Genomic DNA, 23,520 nt, shown 5'->3' with positions numbered 1-23,520 from the left:
CAACAGTACAGGACTTATCATGGGCAATCCTCTCAGCACATTGCTATCAGATATTTTTATGGATCATGTAGAAACGATTTCAAAACACCCTGTATTCAAACAGTTCTTATATTGGTGGAGTTAAATGGATGATGTACTAGTGTGCTTTACAAGAATTAACAGGCAACTTGGCCAATTTTTGTCATACATTAATTCACTCCATAGTGATATTGTAGATTGACAGAAATTCCCATGTCAAAAAATAACTTTGAGACAGAATTGAACATCATTAATCAAATATCAGTAAACAATGGGTACAACGAACAAACAATTAACAAAATTGTAAACCAAAAATTTCATAAGAAAGACCAGAAATTAGTCTTCCCACCACCACAGAAAAAACCCAGTACCGTCTGGACCATTACATAAATATACAGGCAAAATATCAGCAAAACTAGCCAAATGCATAAAAAAGAATGGAATAACAACCGCTTTCAGAACAAACAACTTAAGCAAAAACATTCCAAACAATAAGAGCCAAAAGAAAAAGCAATTAACAGCTTAATGCTATTATATATTAAGTAGTAACATTGCTGTCCGCCTGATACATATTTTTGAAGTTTTTGCTCTGTATTTTTGTTAATGTGTCTTATTATAACAGATGTTAAAATTAGCACCTCGGCTGCGTTTAGAGATATTTATAAACTTGAGTTGAGTGCGTTAAGAGGCATATATGTCCAGTATACCCCATTTGCCACTGTACTTTACAACATAGTCGAAGCAGCCAACAGTTAATGTAATATGAGTTCTATTTGTCCCGTAAAGCAGCCAAATTGAGTAATTTTTGATTGGTGCATCATGAATGAGTAAGAGATATGTATTTATATTATATAATTTATATTTTGAGACATTCACACCTTACCGCAAGTGCTATCACTCCTACGATAATCACACTACAAATGCTAGCATACAACTAAACATTAAATTCATTAGGGTATATGACACACCAGTGCGTCATGAGCCCTGAATGTGTTATAGAGTGGTATACAAACTGACATGAAGTGACTGTCCAATAACTTACATCAGTCAAATTGGTAGAATCTTTAACAAACATAGAGCAGAACACAAGAAGGCTTTCTTTCAATAATAGAAAAACAGATTCTCTGTACGCAATTCACCTTTTAGAGCATAATCATTTTTTTAATAGCCAATTTCAAATTCTTCATATTCGAAATAAAGACCTTAAGCTATCTTTATTAGAATCAATGGCAATTATATCTTAAAAAATACAGATATAATTCTGAATGACCAGCTTGAGACAAACAGCTCCCTACTCCTCAACCTATTCAGTTAGAGACTCTAAAGTGGCAGTTTCACATAGCAGTTCACTGTTATCGCAGCAGCTTTTAGAGGTGGGGATATATGTACTGCGATGGGTTTTACTGCTACTTACTGATTCACTACCTGTATGTCCAAATGAAACAGTAAGTTTTTAACACTAAAAAGTCAGAGGAGCCAATTTGGCCCCTGTTGCGAATTGAAGTTATTGTAGTTTTTATATTTGGGGCAATAATAATTTCATATTATGACTTTTAATACCTTGATAAAAAGACTTATTTAACACAAACAAATATTGTTTACTAAATTTATTAAATGGTTTTTCTAACAAATCTATCATAGTAGTCCGAAGAGGCCAAATTGGCCCTGTGTAAGTTATTATCGTTTTCTCGGAAATTCGACGAGCCTTTCTTTGACATTCTGGTCGGATGAGTAAAATTATATTTATGTATGTTTGTTGTTTGTTTATTGTAAATAGTTACCCTTATACTGGTGACTGGTACTGATCATCTACTCAATAAAGATACAATTGTTGGTAAACACGTTGTTTTGCGGATAATGGAAAATCAACTGGGAAAGGGCAAAAATATTACGACAGATAACTACTTCACTTCGTTGAAATTGGCCAAGGCATTGCAAAAGAAATTAACAAGTCTTGTGGGTACTTTGAATCACAACAGAAAGGGAAGATTTTCTAAGTGAAAAGTGTGAAAATAGAGAATTGTACCTACGTATGTTATCCTTATATTCTAGAGGAACGAAAAAATAACACTTACTGAATACCAAGGACAGAGTGACAAAAATGTGATTTTGTTGAGCTTGTTACATCAATCAGTGTATGTTGCTGTCTATGGAAATAAACTTCCTGAAACAGTGAATTTTGAAAAGTTGTTTCAAGAAGATGGCCTATTCACATGTTTTGTATTACTTTTGACTTAGGAGCAATAAATGCATGGATTATTTATAAAGAAGTAGCTGGAAGTAAACTCAGTCTTCGTAAGTTTATTCGGCTGTGTGAAGAATTATGGGCTCCGTACCTTGCCTCCTGAAATCTGGTACTACACTCTGTAACACCGGTTCTACCAACAACTAGCACTGATACTGTTCAAAAACAAAAAAAATGTCAGTTAAAAATATTTTGTAAAGGAAATCATACTTCCAATCAGTGTCACGGCTTAACTGTAACAAGGCAATGTGTAGCAAATGTCAAAAACTGCAAAATGTATGGTGTTCCAAAGGTTTTTTGTAGGCAGCGAATGTGTTAAACAATGAAATTTAAAAAATAAAATCAGATTCTATCGTTTAAAGTTGATATAATTTCTTTAAACCGAGTTTTTAATGATTTAAGAACTTGGGGCCAAAATGATCCCTTCAAGCTTTTTAGGTAAGTATGCTAAGCCAGACTTTCTAGTGTTAAAGATGGCCCTGAATAAAAAAAAATTGTAGATGGTGTAACTAGGTACTTATTTATTACTATTCAAGAAAAACATATTACTGAAAAAAAGTACCCTCGGTGGCGAAACGAATATACAGTAAAAAAAGATACTGAATGAAAACACTGTTATTAAACAGACCTCGCTTTGACATGGAAAATAATTTATTAATAGAATCATTAAAACCATGGCACTGATGGACAGTAAACAATCTGTGCTAATTCCTGTTTGTTGGCTATCATAAATTTTCTTTTTTTCTAGTAGATACGTTGCTCTTATAGATGCTATCTTCTTTTTTATGGTTTCTTCAGCTATACCATTTTCCGCAATTTTTGCAATTGCATCCTTTCTCTTAAATTAATAAACACATTTTTTTTCATTCGAAAACGTAATGTGTTTTACAGATTTCGTGATTTTTATTTTATAAATAAGTTACTGCAATAGCAAAACTAGAATTATTTCTACTTATTGCAGTAATTCTTGTAACAATCTACTGCAATCGAAGTGGTACAATTCACAATGAAGGAAAGGTGACAGTCAAACCACACCTACCTAACAGTCACTGTAATAACAGTGAACTGCTATGTGAAACTGTCCCTTAAAGTGCATAAAATGACACATAAAATACATCAGTTGAGAAAGGCACTCTGTCGAAATAGCTGTCGTCACATAGTTTTATAATACATTTTGTGAAAGTTTTGAAAACAGAAGTTTTCAATGTTTTATTGTTAATTAAAACTATTGCATCATTGCATCTGTAATTACATCATATACTTAAACAGAAAAGGCAATCACAAAATTTAAAAAATACACAGTTATTGTGTACCCCAAAATATTAAAAGCATTCATTTAGAAAATCCTTAATATTACTACTGGAAAATATGGGAATTAATGTGAAGGGTACTGTTGATTACCACCAAAATTGAACTCCATGTAACAATGTTATCTTAAATTACCAATTAAAGGACTTGTTAGTGTCTTAAAATATTAGTAAAATTTATTTTATATTCGCAATTTAGCCGAACCGGCAATTTCATATCAAGATATACTACCATACCTTCTTTTCCATCTACATAAATAACTGGAAAAGGTTCAGCTCCAGCTTTCCGCATTGCTTGTAGAATAGTCTTAAAGGGCTTTTGTTCGCTGCCGTCCCCATTTTCGTCACTCCCTTGGCTATCAGAAGTGTATATCGCTAAAAGATTAAGTTTTTGGTATTAACATATTGTGACAAGTAACCTTAAAACTACATTTCTTACGTTCTTTATTCTCTCCTGACATGTTTGATTTTTCTATTATTTAAATAAAAACAGTCTTTTCACTACGTATAAAATTAATATTTAAATATTTTATTAATTTTAAATGATGCAACTTTATTGGAAATTGATATTTGCCCGCAGCAGTTTATCTGTAAAAGAGAGGGTAGATGAAATGTCAGAAGTGACTCTATGGAAGTGACAGTGACAGAAAGGAAAACCAATTTTTTCTAACCAAAAAAAAGAAGAAGTAGACTGGAATGTATTTGAATTGAAAGTTTTATAGCTATACTTAAATCTGTAGTGATATGGGATTTATTTTATTGAATCAAATTTTAAATTATTATTATCATCATATTTGTACACCATATTTGTACACATATTTAAAAATAATAATCTTCTTTTTAGTATGTTATTTTGTGAGATTGGCAACACTGAATCTTGTCAAGTCAAAAGGTGGATGAAATGTGAAGTTAGCCACAAAAATTCTTTTACGGAAGACACGTTGAGAGGTGCATTTGCACGATGAGGTTTGTTAAAAATAATTATTGATTGCTTATAATTAACAATTGGCGACCATATTTTATGAAAAATAAGAGTAATATAATAATTTATGAAGTATGTTTTATGGTCGCCTAATTATAAATTTAATTTTACGCCGTAGCAAAATATTGCACCACATGGTGTCCACCATTTTTATATTATTTGTTTCTTTGCAGTTCCTTAAAACTTCAGAAGAGGCTAGCAGCCTCTGTTATGCGATGTGGTAAAAAGAAAGTATGGTTGGACCCTAATGAAATCAACGAAATTGCCAACACTAACTCAAGTAAGTCTCTCAATTTTTTTATACACAACCTAACCTGTACTTACGCATATTTTTATCAACAGGACAGAACATCCGTAAGTTGATAAAGGATGGTCTTATTATTAAGAAGCCCGTAGCTGTACATTCCCGTGCCCGTGTTCGCAAAAACACTGAAGCCCGCAGGAAAGGAAGGCACTGCGGTTTTGGTAAAAGGAAGGGTACTGCTAATGCCCGTACCCCGCAAAAGGTAAGAAAAATCATAAAAACAAAATTTGTGACCAGATTTCTTATCATTTTAGTGTTTATTTTTTACATACACACAAGCCCCCATATCAGCTTCTAGACTTCTGGTGCTAGCATGGTTTTTATTCTCTGTGCTTTTCCTATTTCTGTAATTCAGGAGTGTTCTCGAATTCATTCTTCATAAGACCAATCGATAAATCTGAACTGATCCAAACGATCAATAGTATCAAAAGCCAATCATCCTGTAGTACTGATATACTATCCATAAAAATCTTCTCAAATCTCACAGAAAATGTGTTGGAACTCCTCGTCTCTCTAAATGATTCCTTTGAAAGAGGCAAATTCCCAGAGTGCCTAAAGATAGCCATTATTATTCCTCTTCATAAGGGCAGTGAAAAATCTAATGCTTGCAACTATAGACCCATTGCCTTACTACCGGTAGTCTCCAAAATTATTGGGAGACTCATAAAAACCCAACTTATGTCCTTTCTCATTGATAATAACATCTTATCCCAAAATCAGTTCTGCTTTTTAACTAATAAATGTACCACTGATGCAATGTTTTGTGTACTCATGAGGTTTATCAAGCACTAAACAATAATCTTTATACTGCCACTGTTTTCTGTGACTATGCCGAAGCTTTTGATTGTGTAAATCAGGACATTTTGATTAAAAAACTAAATTTCTATGGAATTCGAGGTTTTTCTTCGAATTGGTTCCAATCTCACTTGAATAATAGGAAACAACTAGTTAGAGCAAATGATACTGACTCGTCTCAAAACATTGTATGTGGAGTACCACGAGGTTCAGTATTGGGTCCTCTACTGTTCCTTATCTTTATAAATGACATTACTAATTTAAAAATCGATGGAAAAATTTTTCTTTTTGCTGATGATACCAGTATCACTTGGAGCAACTCAACTATTGCATCTCTTCATGCAACTAGAACTTCTGATTTGCTTACGATAAAAACCTGGTCTGACTCTAATTTACTCTCTTTTAATGTGGATAAGACAGTAGCATTATCCTATAAAAGAGCTCTTCAACCAGTGATTGTTAATAACAGCCTAATCTCTACCGTTGATTCTATAAAATTTCTGATATTTCTCGGTCAACAAGACAAAACTTTTCACATAAGCTTTCATAGATATAACTATACTTACAACAATTTTTTACAACGAACACTTGGACTTGCGAATTCTGTAAATGACTTAAATATATTCTGCAATTCCTTGGATAGATTTAAAAACCATTTGTTGGACATACAATGTTAGTGATATAATTTCTATCGGCAATTTTTTAAGCTTAAACTTTGTTTGTTTTTTATATTGTAATGTTTTTTTTTTCCTTTAACTTATTAGCTTTGTTATCCAATACATATTATAATATTTGTTCTTTGTGTTGACACTGTTTATGGTTTTGCTTTTCTCTTTGTAATAGATAATATTTTCTGAATTGGGCTTGCCCATAAATAAATAAATACGGTAGAATCCCGCAAACCTGAACTAATTGGGGGGACAGCCTGTTCGGATTCCGAAAAGCTCGGATTATCCGAAAGTTAGCCTAACCGTTGATTGAAATATTAATATTAGCCTTACTAAGAGTTCAAAGCTTACATTGTGTTGATTTTGAGTCACAAAACGTTCTCACAAGAGTGTATCAGTATTTTTAGGACTTTGGGTCTCTAACTAAGAGAAAACCGAAGTAGGTTTATATTTAACCTTTTTAAGCACTACTCATAAAGTACGTATTTATTTTTAAGAAATTTTAAATGTTAAAGTCCTACTAATCCTACACTGTTCAATTTTCTGGTTATACTTTGTATAATAAACATGTTAAGTTTTTGTCTTGAATTTTTTAATTTTTTTCACTTTCCGTTGGTTCGGATTTGCCGAGCGTTCGGCTTTGCGGGGTTCTACTGTAGATATTTTTTTGGACAGCAACCTCAAATGGTCCCTTCATATCGATTTGTTAAATAAGAAACTTGCCTCAGCCTACTATGCTATAAGATCTGTTTCGAAAGAACTCAATTTAGCATCTTCTAAACTAACATATTTTTCCTTGTTTGAGTCTCATCTTCGATATGGTCTCCCTTTTTGGGGTTGTAGTACAGCTGCCCAATTAGATGTTATTTTTAAATTACAAAAAAGTGCAATAAGGTATCTGTTTGGCCTCAGAAGAACAACACATTGCAGAAGTTACTTCAAAGATCATGGAATTTTATCCCTTCCATCTTTTATATTTTAGAAACTGTTTGCTTAATTCGTAAACACATGCATGTCTTTCCAGCAAGGCCTCTTCATGACTACTCCACCAGAAATTCAACTTTTGATGTCTATTTACTGATCCCGTCCTCGTGAGTTAGTAAAGAAATCTATTATATTCCGCAAAAAACTATACAACCATCTTTCTTTACAACTCAAATCTGCAACATCTTTCCCCAAGTTCCATAAACTGAAAAAAGCTCATCTATCTAAAAGACCATATTATTCAGTAGAAGAGTTTCTTAATGACTAACTAAGAAGTTACAGTAATGTACAAGTAACCAAACTTATCTATATTTGGGTGTCACATGCAGCAGCTTAAACTTTTTAGTTCCTATGTCTGTAGTTTACTTTGTTGTATGTTCACTTTGCAATATATATCTATGTCATAATAATATATCTATGTATTAAAATAATCTTCATCTGCTCAAAATTCACAAAATATCCATACAACGGTTGTATTGTGACTGACATTGTAACGGGTAGTTCTTTCAGGACGACAGACTCAGTAAAACACAGGTTGAAAACAAAGCAAATCTATTAACTCCAAATTATAACAATATAACGCAAAATAATAATTTGATATTTTATCTCGTCCCAGCGAACTCCTCCTCCGGATGGGCATCTGTAACAGAAGAACAAAATTAACAGTGGTATTCAAATATATTATATCTATCGGGGCTCGCTCAATACGCTTGCCTCCGTTGAATTACGAGTCGCACATTACCTCACTTGGTACACTGTGCGTCTCGTCTCGAGTTGGCCTGCCTGAGTTTACGAATCACCTCACAAACGGTGCACGTCGCGATTCAGGTTGGCCAGCCTCGCTCACTTCGCTTGGCTGGTTATGGAGCCCAGAACGGTCGTTCAGGACTGCCGGATCGTCGCTTGCGATGCTCTTAAATATCCCTCTGGCGGCGTTGGTTCGGAGAGGTGGATCTTAGTGGGGGGCACCTGCGCGATTTAAGAGAATCGCACGGTTCCGAGTGTCGATGTTTGGTCGGAGCGTCAGCCTATCATTACAACATGCCAGTTGAATTGTGATCAGTTGTGAGTCAATTCAGTTTATGCCATGTGTATAATTCGTTGTCATTATAAACTTATTCCACTTTTTTTTTCGAACAGCATAAAAGATTTTTAGGACATTGTACTGATTATTGAAGATATGGTTTTTTTACTACAAAAATATGCTTGTCATTCAAGACGTCTGATGACAGAACCCCAGTGTTACAAAGTATTAAAATCGAAAAATAATGTCAGTTACTAGAATTATGTAAGTGTATTTTTGTAGGAAAAAAGCATGATTACAAAGAATGTTCTCCGAATGAAATATTTGCAAATGGCAGTGCAGCCATATACTTATGATGTGTATATCATATATTTTTAGTTTACAGTTTATTACTTTACTATTTTAGTTTAGTTTATTACAATCTTCCTGAAGGCACTTATGAGTGTAAAGTTATGTTGCAAAATTTTCCATCAAGTTTTCACGGAAAAGGATAAACTGTTAGATTTTTTCTAACAGCACCACTGATCCCGGGCTAAAATCTTAAAACGTTGAAATTTTATTATTTAGGCTTAATTAAACCTATGATGAACACAGGTATTACGAGGTTTTATAACGAGGTACATTAAGTGTCCCATGTAGTTCCTATTGAACTATAACGAGACATATTTGGTTATAACAAGGGTAAATGGGATCGAAGAACATGTTTCTTTACCTGTTCTTTGTGGTGATGGCTATTAATTCCCCAGCAGCCAGTATACAGAAATGTCTAAAATCTGTGTGCTTATCGAGGCCAGTGATGTAATAAACTCCATTGCCTTTTAACTTCTTCCTGTTGATCCACTGACTATTTTTCAAAAACTCCATTTAAACAATATTTAGCATCTTATATTACTCTATGGATGTGAAACCTGGAAAGTGACAAAATACCTTACAGACAAATTGCAGGTCTTTGTTAACAAATGTCTACGAAGAATTGTTCGTATTTTCTGGCCATACACCATCAGAAACGAAGATCTGCTACACCTGACCCAACAAAAGAGGGTAGAAAATGAAATCAAATACAGAAAGTGGGGGTGGATAGGTCACACACTCCGAAAAGATAGTTCCAGTATTGCAAAAAATGCCCTAGAGTGGAATCCCCAAGGAAAGAGAAAAAGAGGTCGCCCAGCACAAACTTGGAGAAGATCCATCATGGACGAGATAAGAAGTCGAGGAAAGTCTTGGAATGAGGTGAAGGCCCTAGCGCAAAATAGAACCCGATGGCGCGTTTTCACTGAAGCTCTATGCTCCACTTAGGAGTTCAAGAACATTATATATATATATATATATATATATATATATATATATATATATATATATATATATATTTATATATATATACCGTAATTTCGGGTGACTTTGGCCCGCCAGGGTGACTTTGGCTCATTTTGGGAAAAATATATTTTAGCAACTAGGGCAATTGTACAATAAATTATCAAGTAAATTTCATTATACCGCACCATCAGTACCATATGAACTGTTTGAAAATTTTAATAAATTATGCTAATACTTGTTATGTTACGAAAAAAACGAATTTCTAAAATTTGGTCATTCCACATAAGATTTTTTGACTGCAAAAATTGGTTGGCAACCAATAATACTTCCAAGAGTAAGATTAATTGCATAGTGGCATATTGAAAATCTGTGAATTCTTAACCTCCGTGCATCGTTATTTCAGTCTAAACATAGACAGTAAGACGGTCAGATATTATTTTGCAAGGTGCTACAAAATTTAACGGTTTTCGGGTGACTTTGTCCCAGTTTGTTGATTGTTGGATTTTGGTCATTGGTTGCTTCTATATTAAATTAAAGTAAGTAAATGCTGATTTTAAATTTGCTTTTAGCCTTGTAACAACTGCAGGGTTTATTAACTTGCAGATACTTCGTCTAATTCTTCATTTAGTGAGAGCTATAGGGATAATGAAGATCTACATAAGCTTTCCATTGGAGTTGGAGACTTCGTAATTGTATCCGACTACTTTGACAGCTTTCCAGGAAAATTCGATGGATTTGTAAGAGGTAGTAATAACTGTTACGGTTGGGTGCAAGTAATGGTACTGGGTGAAAGAAGTTTATGGCAATGGCCCGAAGTCTCCGTAAGAAAATCCTACCACTTGGCTAATGTTGATTTCACTGAGCCATTGGAACTTGTAGATAACCGATATTTCTTTCCAGATTTAAAAAAAAGCTTGTAAATCGTTTTATTGTTCATTTTTTGTTAAGAAATGATGTTTTTTGTTAACCTAGGGTCCTATGTAAAGTTTCATGTTAGTTTTAGTTTTTCTTTGTTTGAAATTTAAATAAATTTTTTTCACCTAACAAAATGTTTGTTTCTGATTCATCTGGTAGGGTCACTTTAGCCCGAACAATAATAATCACAGAGAATAAATATAAAATGTAGCTTGAGACAAAGTCACCCGACACTAGCGGGTGACTTTGCACACCATATTTTTATTTTTTTTATAATACAGGAAGCGCTTTTTTGTGTTTTCGTGTAATTTTTCCAAAAGAGTAGTTATAGACTCAAATACACATAAATAAAGAAACATACTTTTATGTATTCAAAAAACTGAAATCTACATTTAAACTTCGAAAGTGAGTCAAAGTCACCCGAAATTACGGTATATATATATATTACTCGGAATGGCTTCACTATAGGAAAGAGTTCAATAATGTCTGAGAAAACTACATATTCATATGTATGCACAATATTATTGTTGTCTGATATAACGAGATCAGCTTATGACGAGGTAATTAGTCTGCCATTTCAGTTCTTGTTGTAGAGGGAGTCTACTGTATATTGTAGCTTTAGTACTATAACTTGATAACTCCAAAATTGATGTTTTTGAGATAACTAGTTCACAAGATGTTTTTTATTTGCCTCCATATTATGTAAAAACTTGATAACTCACTCCAAACGGGTTAAGTATTTATTTATGATTGGCGAAATTGATAAAACTTAAATGCCCCTATGATTCAGTGCTAAAACTTGACAAAATGAGTTATCAAGTCATTGTTTAATCGAAATAATCGTGAATGCGACCTACACTGAATGCTATAACTAGCTAACTCTAGTTATCTAGTTGTAGCATGTGTTTTTCTGAAACCATTGAGCCTACCACGTAATTGGTATCTGTTGATTCGGTCCATGTTAATGCAAAAATTCGAGAATTGTTAGTAGATCTGGCAACCTCCATGGTGGAGGACTAATTCTCACCAAAATAATGCTTAAAATATTAGTTTTGTTAAAAAATTCACTTAGATGCAACTTGGCACGACATACGACATTACCAAATTTTAACATTATGGTAGTGCTAAAAGTTGATAACTTTAATTTTTCATATTGGAAAACAAATTTGCATCATATTCCTAAATAGATCAGTAGCCAAAAAGTTAAGGGACAGTATTTTAGAGCTGCAGAGTGAATTCCGTCTTTACCAACATCATGGTAGCAGCACAAATGTCTTTAAACCCGTTTATCTCAGAACTACTAATTTTGAGTTATCAAGTTATAGTATTAAGGCGACGATATATAACATGCTCTATCCTGATTTATTAGGACATGGCAACACTACCAAACAACTTCTATCATGCATCATACATTCATCCCAAAATTTTGCAATTAAATTTCATCGCTGCAACTTTGGTAGGCATTCTCCGCTGAGTAGAATCATTCTAAATGGAAATAGAATAGACCTTGATTTGTTGCTGTGCGCTTCTGAAAATGTTTGTACAGTGTTTAAAAAAAATTTTGTAATCTTTTGTGATTTATATTTGTTATTTACTTTGTATTATTTTAATATTTGTTTTTTCTATATAGCTGCATCGCCAATGTTTGTCATACATATTTACTATATCTCTATATTTATTGTATCACAATTATAATATTTTGTGTATATATTAAATTGGGTGGTATCCCGTTAATAAATAAATAAATAAATCATTTGTGGCTATCTTTACTGAAACATCTGTACAATGTCTTATTTTTACTCAAATTTTTCTTTATTGGCCCATGTTTCTTTTTTGAAGTAATTTATTAGTTTTTTTTATTGATTTCTTTACATTGTGTTATATTTTTTTGTACCTTGCTTACAGGAATTATGGATTCAACGCATGAGAGTTTTGCGTCGTCTCCTTAAAAAATACAGGGAAGCTAAAAAAATTGACAGACATCTATACCACTCACTCTACATGAAGGCCAAGGGTAACGTATTCAAGAACAAGCGTGTCCTTATGGAATACATCCACAAGAAGAAGGCAGAGAAAGCCCGTGCCAAGATGTTGGCAGACCAGGCCAATGCCAGAAGGATGAAGGTAAAACAGGCTAGAGAAAGACGTGAGGAACGTATCGCCACAAAGAAACAAGAAGTTTTGCAGAACTACATGAGGGAGGATGAAGCTGCGGCCACTAAGAAATAAGTTAATTGTTTTATAAGATGACTATATTAAAAATTTAAAAAATATTTCTTGTTTTAATTTTAACATAATTTTATTAAAAATAAAATATAAATTAATAAAACGTTACTATTAATCGCTAAAGTAAAAGTCACTGTATTATACTTATCCAATACAAACAAAACGGGCATGGGAAACTACACTGCATGTCAGAGAAAACAGGCCACCCACAAAATGGGTCATAAACCTGTTGTCCGATTTAACACTATCACTGCTCAACGCATTTTCATGAAATCGCTGTGCTGACTAGTATATTGATATGTGTACAGTGATGGGCGCGCTAATAACCAGCAAAATAGCACAAAAGATGGAAAACATTTAAATTGCGAGATAAAAAGAAATGCAACTAGTAGAGTTGTTAAATTTAGCGATAGTAACATATTGATTGTTTCCCACCTTTAGACGTATCAGAGGAGTATGTCAACTAAAACTGTGACAGTGGCATTTCTCAAACTCGTCCGGTATGTCTAAAGGTGGGAAACAATATAATGTCAATCTATAAGTTACTATCGCTAAATTTAACACCTCCACTAGGTTCATCTCTTTTTATCTCACAATTTAATTTGTTTTCCATCTTTTGCGTTATTTTGCCGGTTATTAGTGCGCTCATCACTGTATAATATTGATGCATAAATAAAGGACATATCGAACCTTCGCTCAAAAAAATTTTAAAATCGGTTTTATTGCACCAACAGTTTAATAAAACTATAAACTCGTATCCCACAAAGTGTCACGTCTGTATTGTGATTCACAGCATCTGTTAGTAAGCATCTTATTAAGAGCAAGACAATTTCTTTTAATATTTAAATGTCCTTGGTAAACAAATACGCTTTGTTTTGCATACACATGATTGACCCATATTACTACACAAGTGTATCAGTTATCGATACTGCAAGGTCAGCTTTCAGTGGCAAATATTCTTTATTTATAATCAAGCTGATTCGGCATTTATAATACAAACACTTTCACTTTTATAAATATACAAAACAGACAGGGGATTCTAAATTCATTGCGTAAAGATTCATGATTGATATTTGAGACCCGAGAGGGTGAACATTCATTAGCCACCAACTCTTTACCGTAGTTACTCCGAATTGTGAATAAATGAATATACCGTAAGTAGTGTTTACTTCATCAACCCTTATAGTAGGGGGTAACCAACCCCTAACTATCTGAGATGGTCCAGATAAGGAGAAACCACCATACGTCTATGGGTCAAATATTTATCGTTAGATGACACTAATAGTGTCATACGATTATCTAAAATCAACGACGCACCGAACACATACTGTGTCACATATCGACTTGTGCAAAGCATTTGTCCATCTAATGGCCGGTTTCACCAACGACAAATAATTCTATGAATTTTATTCGATCAATAAACTGGCATTTCTCCATTTTACTAACATCAAATAAGACTTATTTTACTTATTTATCAAATTAACACTTACTCTTCGAATAAATTGGCAAGTTAATCTCGCTGTAAATATTTATAAGAAAGTAAATTCGCCAGTTTAACTTTAAATTAGCAAAATTATATTAAAACAAAATATAAATCGCTCATCCCGAAGAACAGTGTCCCAACTCAAAAAAAGAAAACACGTTTTTCAGGGGAGACAAAAATATATTTTTTAGATCTTAATTTAACTACAAATTTTAAATGGTAACTGTTAAAATTTATAAATTAAAAACGAAGAATGTGGATAAGTGAATGTTTCTAATTGTAAGAGGCAAAACCAAAAAAACTATGATATCTGATTTAACAAAGAAAAAAGATCAGAATTTTGAGTTATGTCACTTTTCGGTTAAAATATTGGCCATTTTTGTTAAAATTAACGAAAAATATCTAGGACACTTCTCGAAATACAACGGTTTTTATGTTAAATAACGATAAATTCACGTCGAATGTCAGAGCATAACTGAAAAGTGTCATTGTTGCGGAATAAAAGTATTCATTTTACCATCAAAAGAATGACACTACCGCCATCTTTCGAGGTTGGAAGTAAATATCTTTGTGACATTTTTCCTGATAAAAGTATAGGATATTTGGAGTCAATTTAACAAGAAACTCGATTTATACATTTTTTGAGTTATGTCACTTTTCTTCCGGGTGAGCGAAATATAAATGTCTAATAAATTTTATTCGATGAATAGCTATTCATTGATTTATTTGTTGTTGGTGAAACCGGACCTAAGATGTGTATAAAGCATCGTTTGTCGAGTTACGACGGATTACTTTATTCAAAACAAAACAATCTGCGTATGTGCTCAAGGAAAGTGACACATTTATCTTTCTTTTTGCAGTATTTTGTGTTTAATGTTGTTACTTTTATTTAGAGTTACATCATTAAGGTCCGGTTTCACCAACAACAAATAAATCAATGAATAGATGTTCATCAAATAAAATTTATTAGACGTTTATAGTTGTATTTTTTTTTTAATATAATTTTGATAATATAAAGTTAAACTGGCGAATTTACTTTCTTACAAATATTTACAGCGAGATTAACCCCACATAACAATTTCATGTTCTTAGTAGATTCATAGAACATACTTTTCAGAAAAAGTATATACTGAGAATGTGCGTAATTACCATTGCGAATGTGCAGAGCAGATACTGAGTATATACTACATTACAGTACTTAAACGTTCTATGTATATACTTAGAATGTACTACCGCACTTCTTTTCAGTATATACCAAGAATGTTCTTTTTAGAACATTCCAAGGACGTGCTATAAACCTTCTATGTGTATACTTAGAACATACTACCGCACATCTTTTTAGTTTATACCAAGAAGGTACTTTTTAGAATATTCCAAGGAAGTGCTATAAACCTTCTATTTATATACTAAGAACGTACTACCGCACATCTTTGTATGGGAAGAATATTATATTTTTAAGAATATTCTAAGAAAGTGCTATCAAGTGCTGTATTGCTTAGAAGTATGTTTTCAGCATCACCTAATCTCATCTTAGGTTCTACTGGTTCTACCAAATATCTATTTACATATTTTAATTGCAAATGAGAATACAATATTACTTAAAAAGTAAGTACATATTTATAAATTTTAGTTATTTATATAAATCATTATATAATATTTAGCTAAACTAAACTATGCATAATAAGTAACTAAAATTTATATAATACTTATATATGTACTTACCTATTTAAGTAATATTGAGTTATCAAAATAGATTATATGTATTTTGAAGCACCGCAAACAAAATAAACAGATTATGTATGTTCTTTAGTCCTAGTACTACATCATTCGCCTTCATCCTTAAACTTAACACTGCATAGATCCATAAATGATACAAATAATGAAATAATGCCTGTTTTCTTTTTCATATTTTACGGTTTTTTCCTATCCCTCCCTGATCCATTCAGGTAAGAATAGAAATGGTTAGAATATGATGGGGGAGGAAGAGCTAAAGTTCTTATGGAAATCCATTGTTGCCACATCTTCAAATATGAGAAGAGACGTCTATCAATTACTGTCAATTGTCATTGTCTGATGATCTTTGTTATGTTTGGTTATGTTGTTGACAACTTTTGATAGGATAAGGATATTTTAAACACATTTATTAAAAGAAAAACAACCTTAGTAGTTAGTAGAAAGGAAAGCAATTTTAGATTCCAACCGTATTATTACTTGTGAAATATTATCATCTAGTGGGAAAACCGCAGTGATTGTGCCTTCAAACGAGCAATTTGAAAGGACAACCCCACCAAAAACCATTATAATTGTAAATTGAAATGATTGATATTAAAAATGTTTGTACCTATGTAATTGTACATGTAAAGCTGGAAATTCAGGTAAATGCAAACATATAATTGGCACATTACTATATATTTTTCGATAAGTGATTACATAATGGTTTGATAAAAGAACCATTTCGCTGCAACTTTGTTTATAATTCTTTTTTATTGCTTACAGGCATACCATGGAAAATTTGAAAAAATTAAGCACCACAGACATCAAACAACAGTGGGGATAATTTAAAAAACAATAATACAACATAGTCAACAATAAAGTCCTACCAATCTGCTGATAAATGGGCTACTGATATTGTACTAAATTATGATTTAGCTCTATTTTACTCAAATAATGTTGAAGTAAGCTGCAGTAACTCTGTTGAAATATCTTTAGCTATGCTAAACCAAACTGGAGAAGCATGAAAAAAGCTGACGTGACTGCAAGTAACTGGGACAATTTATTGCCATTTATTTACTTATGATAAAAATAAAAGCCTAAGTTGGCCACTTAAAGTCAACCAATTGTATAATTCCAATTTTAAAGAAAATACTGTACCCTTCCGTGGGAAAAAATTATGAATCAGTTGCTTTAAATATGTATGAAAAAATAACTCTAAGTATGACTGGCAGTGTCAATGGAATTGTTTCCGGAAAATGTCTAGAAATAAACTGTCCTCTGGCAGGTAAAACAAAATCTGTGCAATCAATTTTACGTGACCTTAAATATTTATGCATAATTGAGGGAAAACAATATTATGTTAAAGAAAAATCATATGTATTTATGGACAGGTGCAATTGCTACTTACAGGACTACAAATATGTTATTTTGTAGTGTTTTGTCCATTTGATAAGTCCACACTTCTTATTAAAGTACCATTTGATGTAGATTTTATACAAGAAATGTTAAAAATTTTGGTAGAGGTATATTTTTATAATGTATTATCAGTTTTATTCCAATTATATAAGTAAAAAACTTGTTTTAAAAGATTGTTTTATTTCTTATAGGTACTTTTACTTGAAAAGAATATTCACACTTGACTACACTCATATCATCTGTGAATTCAGATAATATATACAGTAGAACCCTGATTATCCGTGCTATGGTTTTCTAATACTGAAGTTGCATTTTTGAGGTTTTATCAAAATAGCGTCACCTTAATTCACTCGACGGAAACCATGCCCCGGAATCTCATATGGAAAAATTGGGGAATTTCCCCCACCACTTCCACACCGCTCAGCTAAATAAAGAGAAACGACCGCCTTTCTCGCTCACGAAGACTTTAACCAATCATTTATGTTAAAACACCATACCTGAGATGTCACAAATAAAATAATCAAACGAGGCTTAACTCGACGATTGATGATGTCAAAATTATTGTCAATTCTTCAAAAGTAATGACAGCTAGAGTTAGTGCAAGTACAAATAATTTTCTATTAGTTTACAGTTTTTATTGTATTATCTGTAACGATTTATTCTTAGTAATTTCAGTTGGTTCCTTATCCTTCGTTTATAAAGTGTAGTGTGTAGTTTTGTTTTAGTTGCGAAAGAACTTTGGTGTTGTGTTAAAAGAAAATTAAAAGAAATAAACATGGTTTATTATTGTTGTGTACAAATCATAGAAAAGTTAGAAAATGCATAGGTAAATAGTAATTAGTTTATAACTGTTTTATCTGAAACAACGAATAAATACACGTACCTATATTTAGAAAAAAGTTGTCTTTTTTTTGTATCTTTTTTATATCCCTTTTCCTTACTAAATTTGACAGCAAAAATAACATATTTTGCAACTTGAGAATTCCGAATAATTTATGAGTATTACTTAGATATTATTTAAATAAAATACTTTAACAAGCTTAGTAAGTTTTGGTATTTTATTTTAATAATATAGGTGAGATTATTTCTTGTAAAATAACAAGATATTTTAATTAGTAACGAGAAATTGCCCGCAAGAGGCGCTAAACGGATAAAATTAATGCTTGTCCATTTGAATTTCCCGCCAAATGGTGATTAGTTAACACATCGCTCGCAAATGGCGTAAGGAACCAAATTTTTACAGTGAGTTGCCTATCTATCTGGTAATACTATATATTATTTATCTATGACGGAAACTCTGTAAGCCAAGAAGAAGACTCGTAATGAAAGATTCATTTTTTCTATTATCTTTTTATGGTAGGTACATATGTATGTATATACGTATATATGTATTATATTATTATATAAGAAATAAATTTCAATTATCCATGCCACATCTGACCCCGAGGAGCACGGACAATCAGGGTTCTACTGTACACATAAATTAATTTTTATCATTATTAAGTATTGTTATAAAAAGATTAACAATACCTCAAATAATATTTATATCAGTTCATATAAGGAAACTATTTAATAGGAATAAAGTAACTTGTACTTTGATTTTTAAAGATTTTAGCCATTGTATAGTTCTTTCAATGTTTACACTTGCTGAAGCAAGTCTTATTAATTCAATTTTCTTCTCAATGCATTCATTTTTTATAAAAAAGTCTATCTACCATTATAGCATCCTCATTTGGTGTCAATATGATTTTTGTTGTTCATTTGAACAAACACCTGTCCAGCAGAAACATCTGATGGGATAAAACTTGTTTAACAGCTATTAACACACCACCTCCACTGTCGAAATTAATGGATTCTTGTGTCAGGTCTTGTGTGTAGATATCGTAATTAAATAAACCAATTTCAGCATCGCTAGATGCTGTAGATATCGTAATTAAATAAACCAATTTCAGCATAGCTTGTATCAGGTGTTAACCATGTTTCAGTAAATATGATCACATCAAAGTAGCTGTTAGAAACATTTAGAGTCAGAGTTGTCAATTTAGTCCGAAGTCCTCTACCATTTTCAATAAAAATGGAGAGCTTGCCCAAGTCATTGTGGCTTAGAGGTTTTTTGAATTACCTTTGGGATATTATAATACCGTATCGACAGGTTCTGTCCCCTGCTTCCTGAGGAGACAAAAGCTCAAATTTTATATACAGATTCAAGTACCTTCCCTTTATTAGGGGTCTGATCAATGCTGATAAAGATGGTTTTAGCATGGTCAATGTGTTTCTGTTTAAGAACTGCATGTCTGCTGTCTGAACATTTTCAGTTGAAGATAAGAACACTTTAAATGGATGGTGCCCATTTTTATTTTTCTTTCCAAAGCGAGCTATTCTAATATTGTCAGAGACTTCATCCTAAATTTCATCTTCGTCTTAGACTTCATCTAAATTTTTTTATATAAAAAACCTAGTTACTCTTAATAACTGAAATATAACTCAAAAAGCAATATAGGTAACTCATTTATTTAAAATAAATGTAATTGAAGACGATAATTGCAAACATTGCAGGAAACAGGGTGATCTTGAGCATATCTTCTTTGAATGTAGGCACTAAGTTTTAACAGCATTTAAACTGCCTCTATAAAAATTTAATCAAACTTAATATACATGCACCATTCAATATCCAGTCTGCTGGCTACGGGCTCACAACAAAAATATAAATTATAGATTTCTTGTCAGACACATGCACATTTCCATAAGATTTGTATGCGAGCATGAAATTTTTTATGATTTCAGTTTAGATTTGAATCCTTTTTTTATCCTAAATGTACATCTTATCCGATATCCATTTTACTGTCCTTTATTGTATCAGTATAGTATGGGATTATTATTACTGTATTGTATTAAGGATAGGATTGTATATTTGTTATTACAACTGACTGAATGACTAATGTCTATGCCATCAAGGGCGTAGGGGCAAAATTTCGTCTCTAATGCTTTTTAAATGCATTAATTTTTTTTAATTCTGAGAAAACTAATAAGTATTTTCGAAAAATTTAAGGGCAGAATGAAAGATTACGTTATTACCGAGGGCCGAAAGTCCCTGAAAACTTCCATAATGTTTATTTTAATAAGTTACAGTTGTGAAAAAAAAAACAGAAAATGTGTGATTTTTAATTTTAAATACCTATCTCATTAAAAAAATTTATTTATTCTAAGGGACTTTCAGCCCTCGGTAATAATGTAATCTTTCATTCTGTGTTTAAAATTTTTCAACAATATTTATTAGTTTTCTCAGTATTCGCAAAAAATTAATGCATTTAAAAAGCATTGGAGCCGAAATTTTGCGCCTAAACCCTTAATAAAAAAACTCAAAAAGCAACTAAAATAAAATACACTGGCAAGGGCAACAAAACAGAAAACAAGACAAGCAAAAAATAAAAAATAAATCACTTTTCATAAATGACACTAATGACAGATGACAGTTTTCTCAAGATCAACTGGCAACGTTGGATTTCCATAAGAACTTTAGCTCTACCTGTTGGGGGGGGGGGGGGTTATGAATGTATTGTGGAATAACAAAATCGGTGGTCAGTGTTGCCAAACGGAGAGAAATTTCCCTTTTTGCGGGAATTTTCAACATAAAAGGTGATAAACGGAAAAAGTTAACTCAAAAGGGAATTATTGTTCCAGTCCAAATTGTAAAATATTAAGAAAAAATCAAAATATTTGAAAATAATTCAACATATCTTCTCAGATTTTGTAAACAGGGGAAGTTTTTTTTTATAAAAGTGGGAATTTTTAAGGTAAGTTGACGGAAAAAGCTTACTCGACGGTTGGCAACGCCAAAGCCTTTGGTTGCTTTGGTTGTGCAGTTTGGCACGTTTTGGTTCTGCGAAATGGCCTATTGAATTGAATGTACCTAAATTCAAATTCCAAGGATGTAAAAATACTAATGATTCATGATAAACTCGAAATGGTAAAGTCATTTCAATTATTTTTTTTTTTTTTATTATCTCCCTTTATTGACAATCAGATATAAAACAAACATCTATAAGTCAATTTGTTGGTCTTACATTAAATTAAATTATTGTAAATGTGGTGACGTGGAGAGGTAAACATCCAGCGATGTTTCCTCAGTTACCTCTTAGGTCGGAGGGCCAGCTTCTTCTTAGTCTTCTATTGTGGACAGGTTGCAGTAGTGGATGAAGTAGTGGATTAGGATGGTCTTCTAGTTTGTTGTGGTGTTTTCTGTTGTTTTCTCGGATGACTTCGGTTACATATGGAATTTTTAGATCTGTGTGTAGAGTTTGGTTTGATACATACCATGGTGCATTAACTATTGCTCGAAGTATCTTGGATTGCGCTCTCTGGATAATCACAGTATTGGATTTGCTAGCACAGCCCCACAGTTCAATGCCATAAGTCCAGATTGGCTTTATCACTGCTTTATATATTAGCAATTTGTTTTCTATTGAAAGATGGGAATTTCTTCCAATGAGCCAGTAAAGTTCTTTGGTTTTTAGGTCAAGTTGCATTCTTTTCTTTGTTATATGGTGTTTCCAGTTGAGTTTATTGTCAAAGTGTAGCCCTAGATATTTGACTTGATTACTTTGTGGTATTTTTATTTGATTGATGGTTACTGGTGGGCAGGTTCCAGTCCGGAGAGTGAATGTTATATGGGATGATTTTGTTTCGTTTACCTTAAACTTCCACTTCTTCAGCCATATTTCAAGTGAGTTTAGATGCTCTTGGAGATTTTGTGTTGCTGCAATAGGATCGTCATGCTTGGCAAAAATAGCAGTGTCGTCTGCAAATGTCCCGATGGTTGTTTTATCATTTGTAGGCAAGTCATATGTATATAGTATGTACAATAATGGTCCTAGTATGCTCCCTTGAGGTACGCCAGAGTGAATAGGCTTGTATTCCGAGACTTCTTCATTAACTTTTACTTTAAACTGCCGTTCGTGTAGGTAGGCTCTCAGTAGGTTGTAGTAACTTGCTGGAAGAATTCTTTTTATTTTGCATAACAAGCCTGGATGCCAGACTTTGTCAAAAGCCTGACTGATGTCTATAAAGGCTGCTGTGCAGTACTGCTGATTTTCAAGTGACTGGTTAATGGCGTTGACTATGCGATGGCATTGTTGTATCGTTGAATGGCTTTGTCGAAATCCGAACTGATGATCTGGGATCCAATTTTGTGGATTTATTTCTGCATTTATTCTGTTTAGGATAAGTCTTTCAAGCAACTTGGAGATTGTTGGTAATAAGCTGATAGGCCTATATGATGAGACATCTAGAGGGTTTTTGCCAGGCTTTGGTATCATAATTATTTGTCCAATTTTGAGTGCTTTGGGCCAGTAGTCACATCTAAGTATTGCATTGAATATGTGCAGTAGTTTAACTATGCCCTTTTTGGGTATTTCTTTTAACATTTTTGCGGTTATCAGATCTTCGCCTGGTGCCTTCTTTGGGTTTAGGGTGGCAATTACGTCTCTAATTTCTTTTGGAGTAAATAGTTTTATTCGGTCCTGTATCTGTAGTGGTTCTTCTAATATTTGGTTCGCTTCTGGTACTTGGTCGTCATTTAGTGGAGTAAAAACTTCTGCTAAATACTCGGCAAATAGGTCAGCCTTTTCTTTATCACTTTTTGCCCATGGTCCTGGTGGTGTTGAATTTTTACGTATTGGAGGTAATGCTGTTATTGGCTTTCTCTTACTTTTTATGGGCTTCCATATAGAGTTGTCTTGTCTTGAAAGATTGGTGATATAATTCGTAAATGACTCATTTTTGACTTCTTGCAGCTTTGATTTTAATTTGTTGCTGATGCGATTGTATCTTGTTCTGCTGTCTGGTGTGTGTGTTCGTTGCCATGCAGATCTGGCCTTTCTTTTTTCAGCTACCAGTTTTTTTATTTCTAAAGGTATATTACTTATGTTTCTGTTGGGACTACTTTGTGGGGTAGCTGATTTAGCTGCATACTGTAGTATGTTTATAAATTTGTTATAGTCCTCTTCTATTTCTTCCGGTTTTTTCAGCCTCGTTGTTATTTCGATAGTATCGTGAATTATTTGTCGGTAAGTGTCCCAGTTTGTTTTATTGTTGTGCAGGTGGAGTTTTGGTTTTTTAGTGATAACT

The 23,520-nt window shown here is 32.7% G+C and overlaps 2 protein-coding genes and 1 long non-coding RNA gene across 3 annotated transcripts in view; 2 read left to right on the top strand and 1 right to left on the bottom strand.

Annotated features, from left to right (window-relative positions):
* LOC126884834 (asparagine--tRNA ligase, cytoplasmic) overlaps positions 1-4,190 on the bottom strand; it is a 34,402-nt gene extending 30,212 nt beyond the window's left edge. The window contains exons 1-2 of the mRNA XM_050651106.1: positions 4,010-4,190; positions 3,808-3,945 (exon numbers count right to left, since the gene is read on the bottom strand). Coding sequence (XP_050507063.1) covers positions 3,808-3,945; positions 4,010-4,031 — 160 coding nt within the window. The 5' untranslated portion in view covers positions 4,032-4,190. The remainder of the gene's footprint in view (positions 1-3,807; positions 3,946-4,009) is intronic.
* A 228-nt stretch (positions 4,191-4,418) lies between these two features.
* On the top strand, positions 4,419-12,829 carry LOC126884836 (60S ribosomal protein L19). The gene is made up of 4 exons (XM_050651116.1): positions 4,419-4,536; positions 4,726-4,832; positions 4,895-5,058; positions 12,462-12,829. The coding sequence occupies exons 1-4, from the start codon at positions 4,532-4,534 to the stop codon at positions 12,783-12,785; spliced, it is 600 nt and encodes a 199-aa protein (XP_050507073.1). The 5' UTR covers positions 4,419-4,531; the 3' UTR covers positions 12,786-12,829.
* Positions 12,830-16,290: 3,461 nt separating this feature from the next.
* Positions 16,291-17,565, top strand: LOC126884841 (uncharacterized). The gene is made up of 2 exons (XR_007698158.1): positions 16,291-16,640; positions 16,762-17,565. It is a non-coding gene; the product is annotated as an uncharacterized LOC126884841 (long non-coding RNA).
* The last annotated feature ends 5,955 nt before the right edge of the window (positions 17,566-23,520 follow it).

This window comes from Diabrotica virgifera, chromosome 1 (assembly GCF_917563875.1).
Source record: "Diabrotica virgifera virgifera chromosome 1, PGI_DIABVI_V3a".
NCBI lineage: Eukaryota > Metazoa > Arthropoda > Insecta > Coleoptera > Chrysomelidae > Diabrotica > Diabrotica virgifera.
The sequence above is the reverse complement of the archived record's forward strand: the minus strand, read 5'-3'. Positions and strand labels throughout refer to the sequence as shown.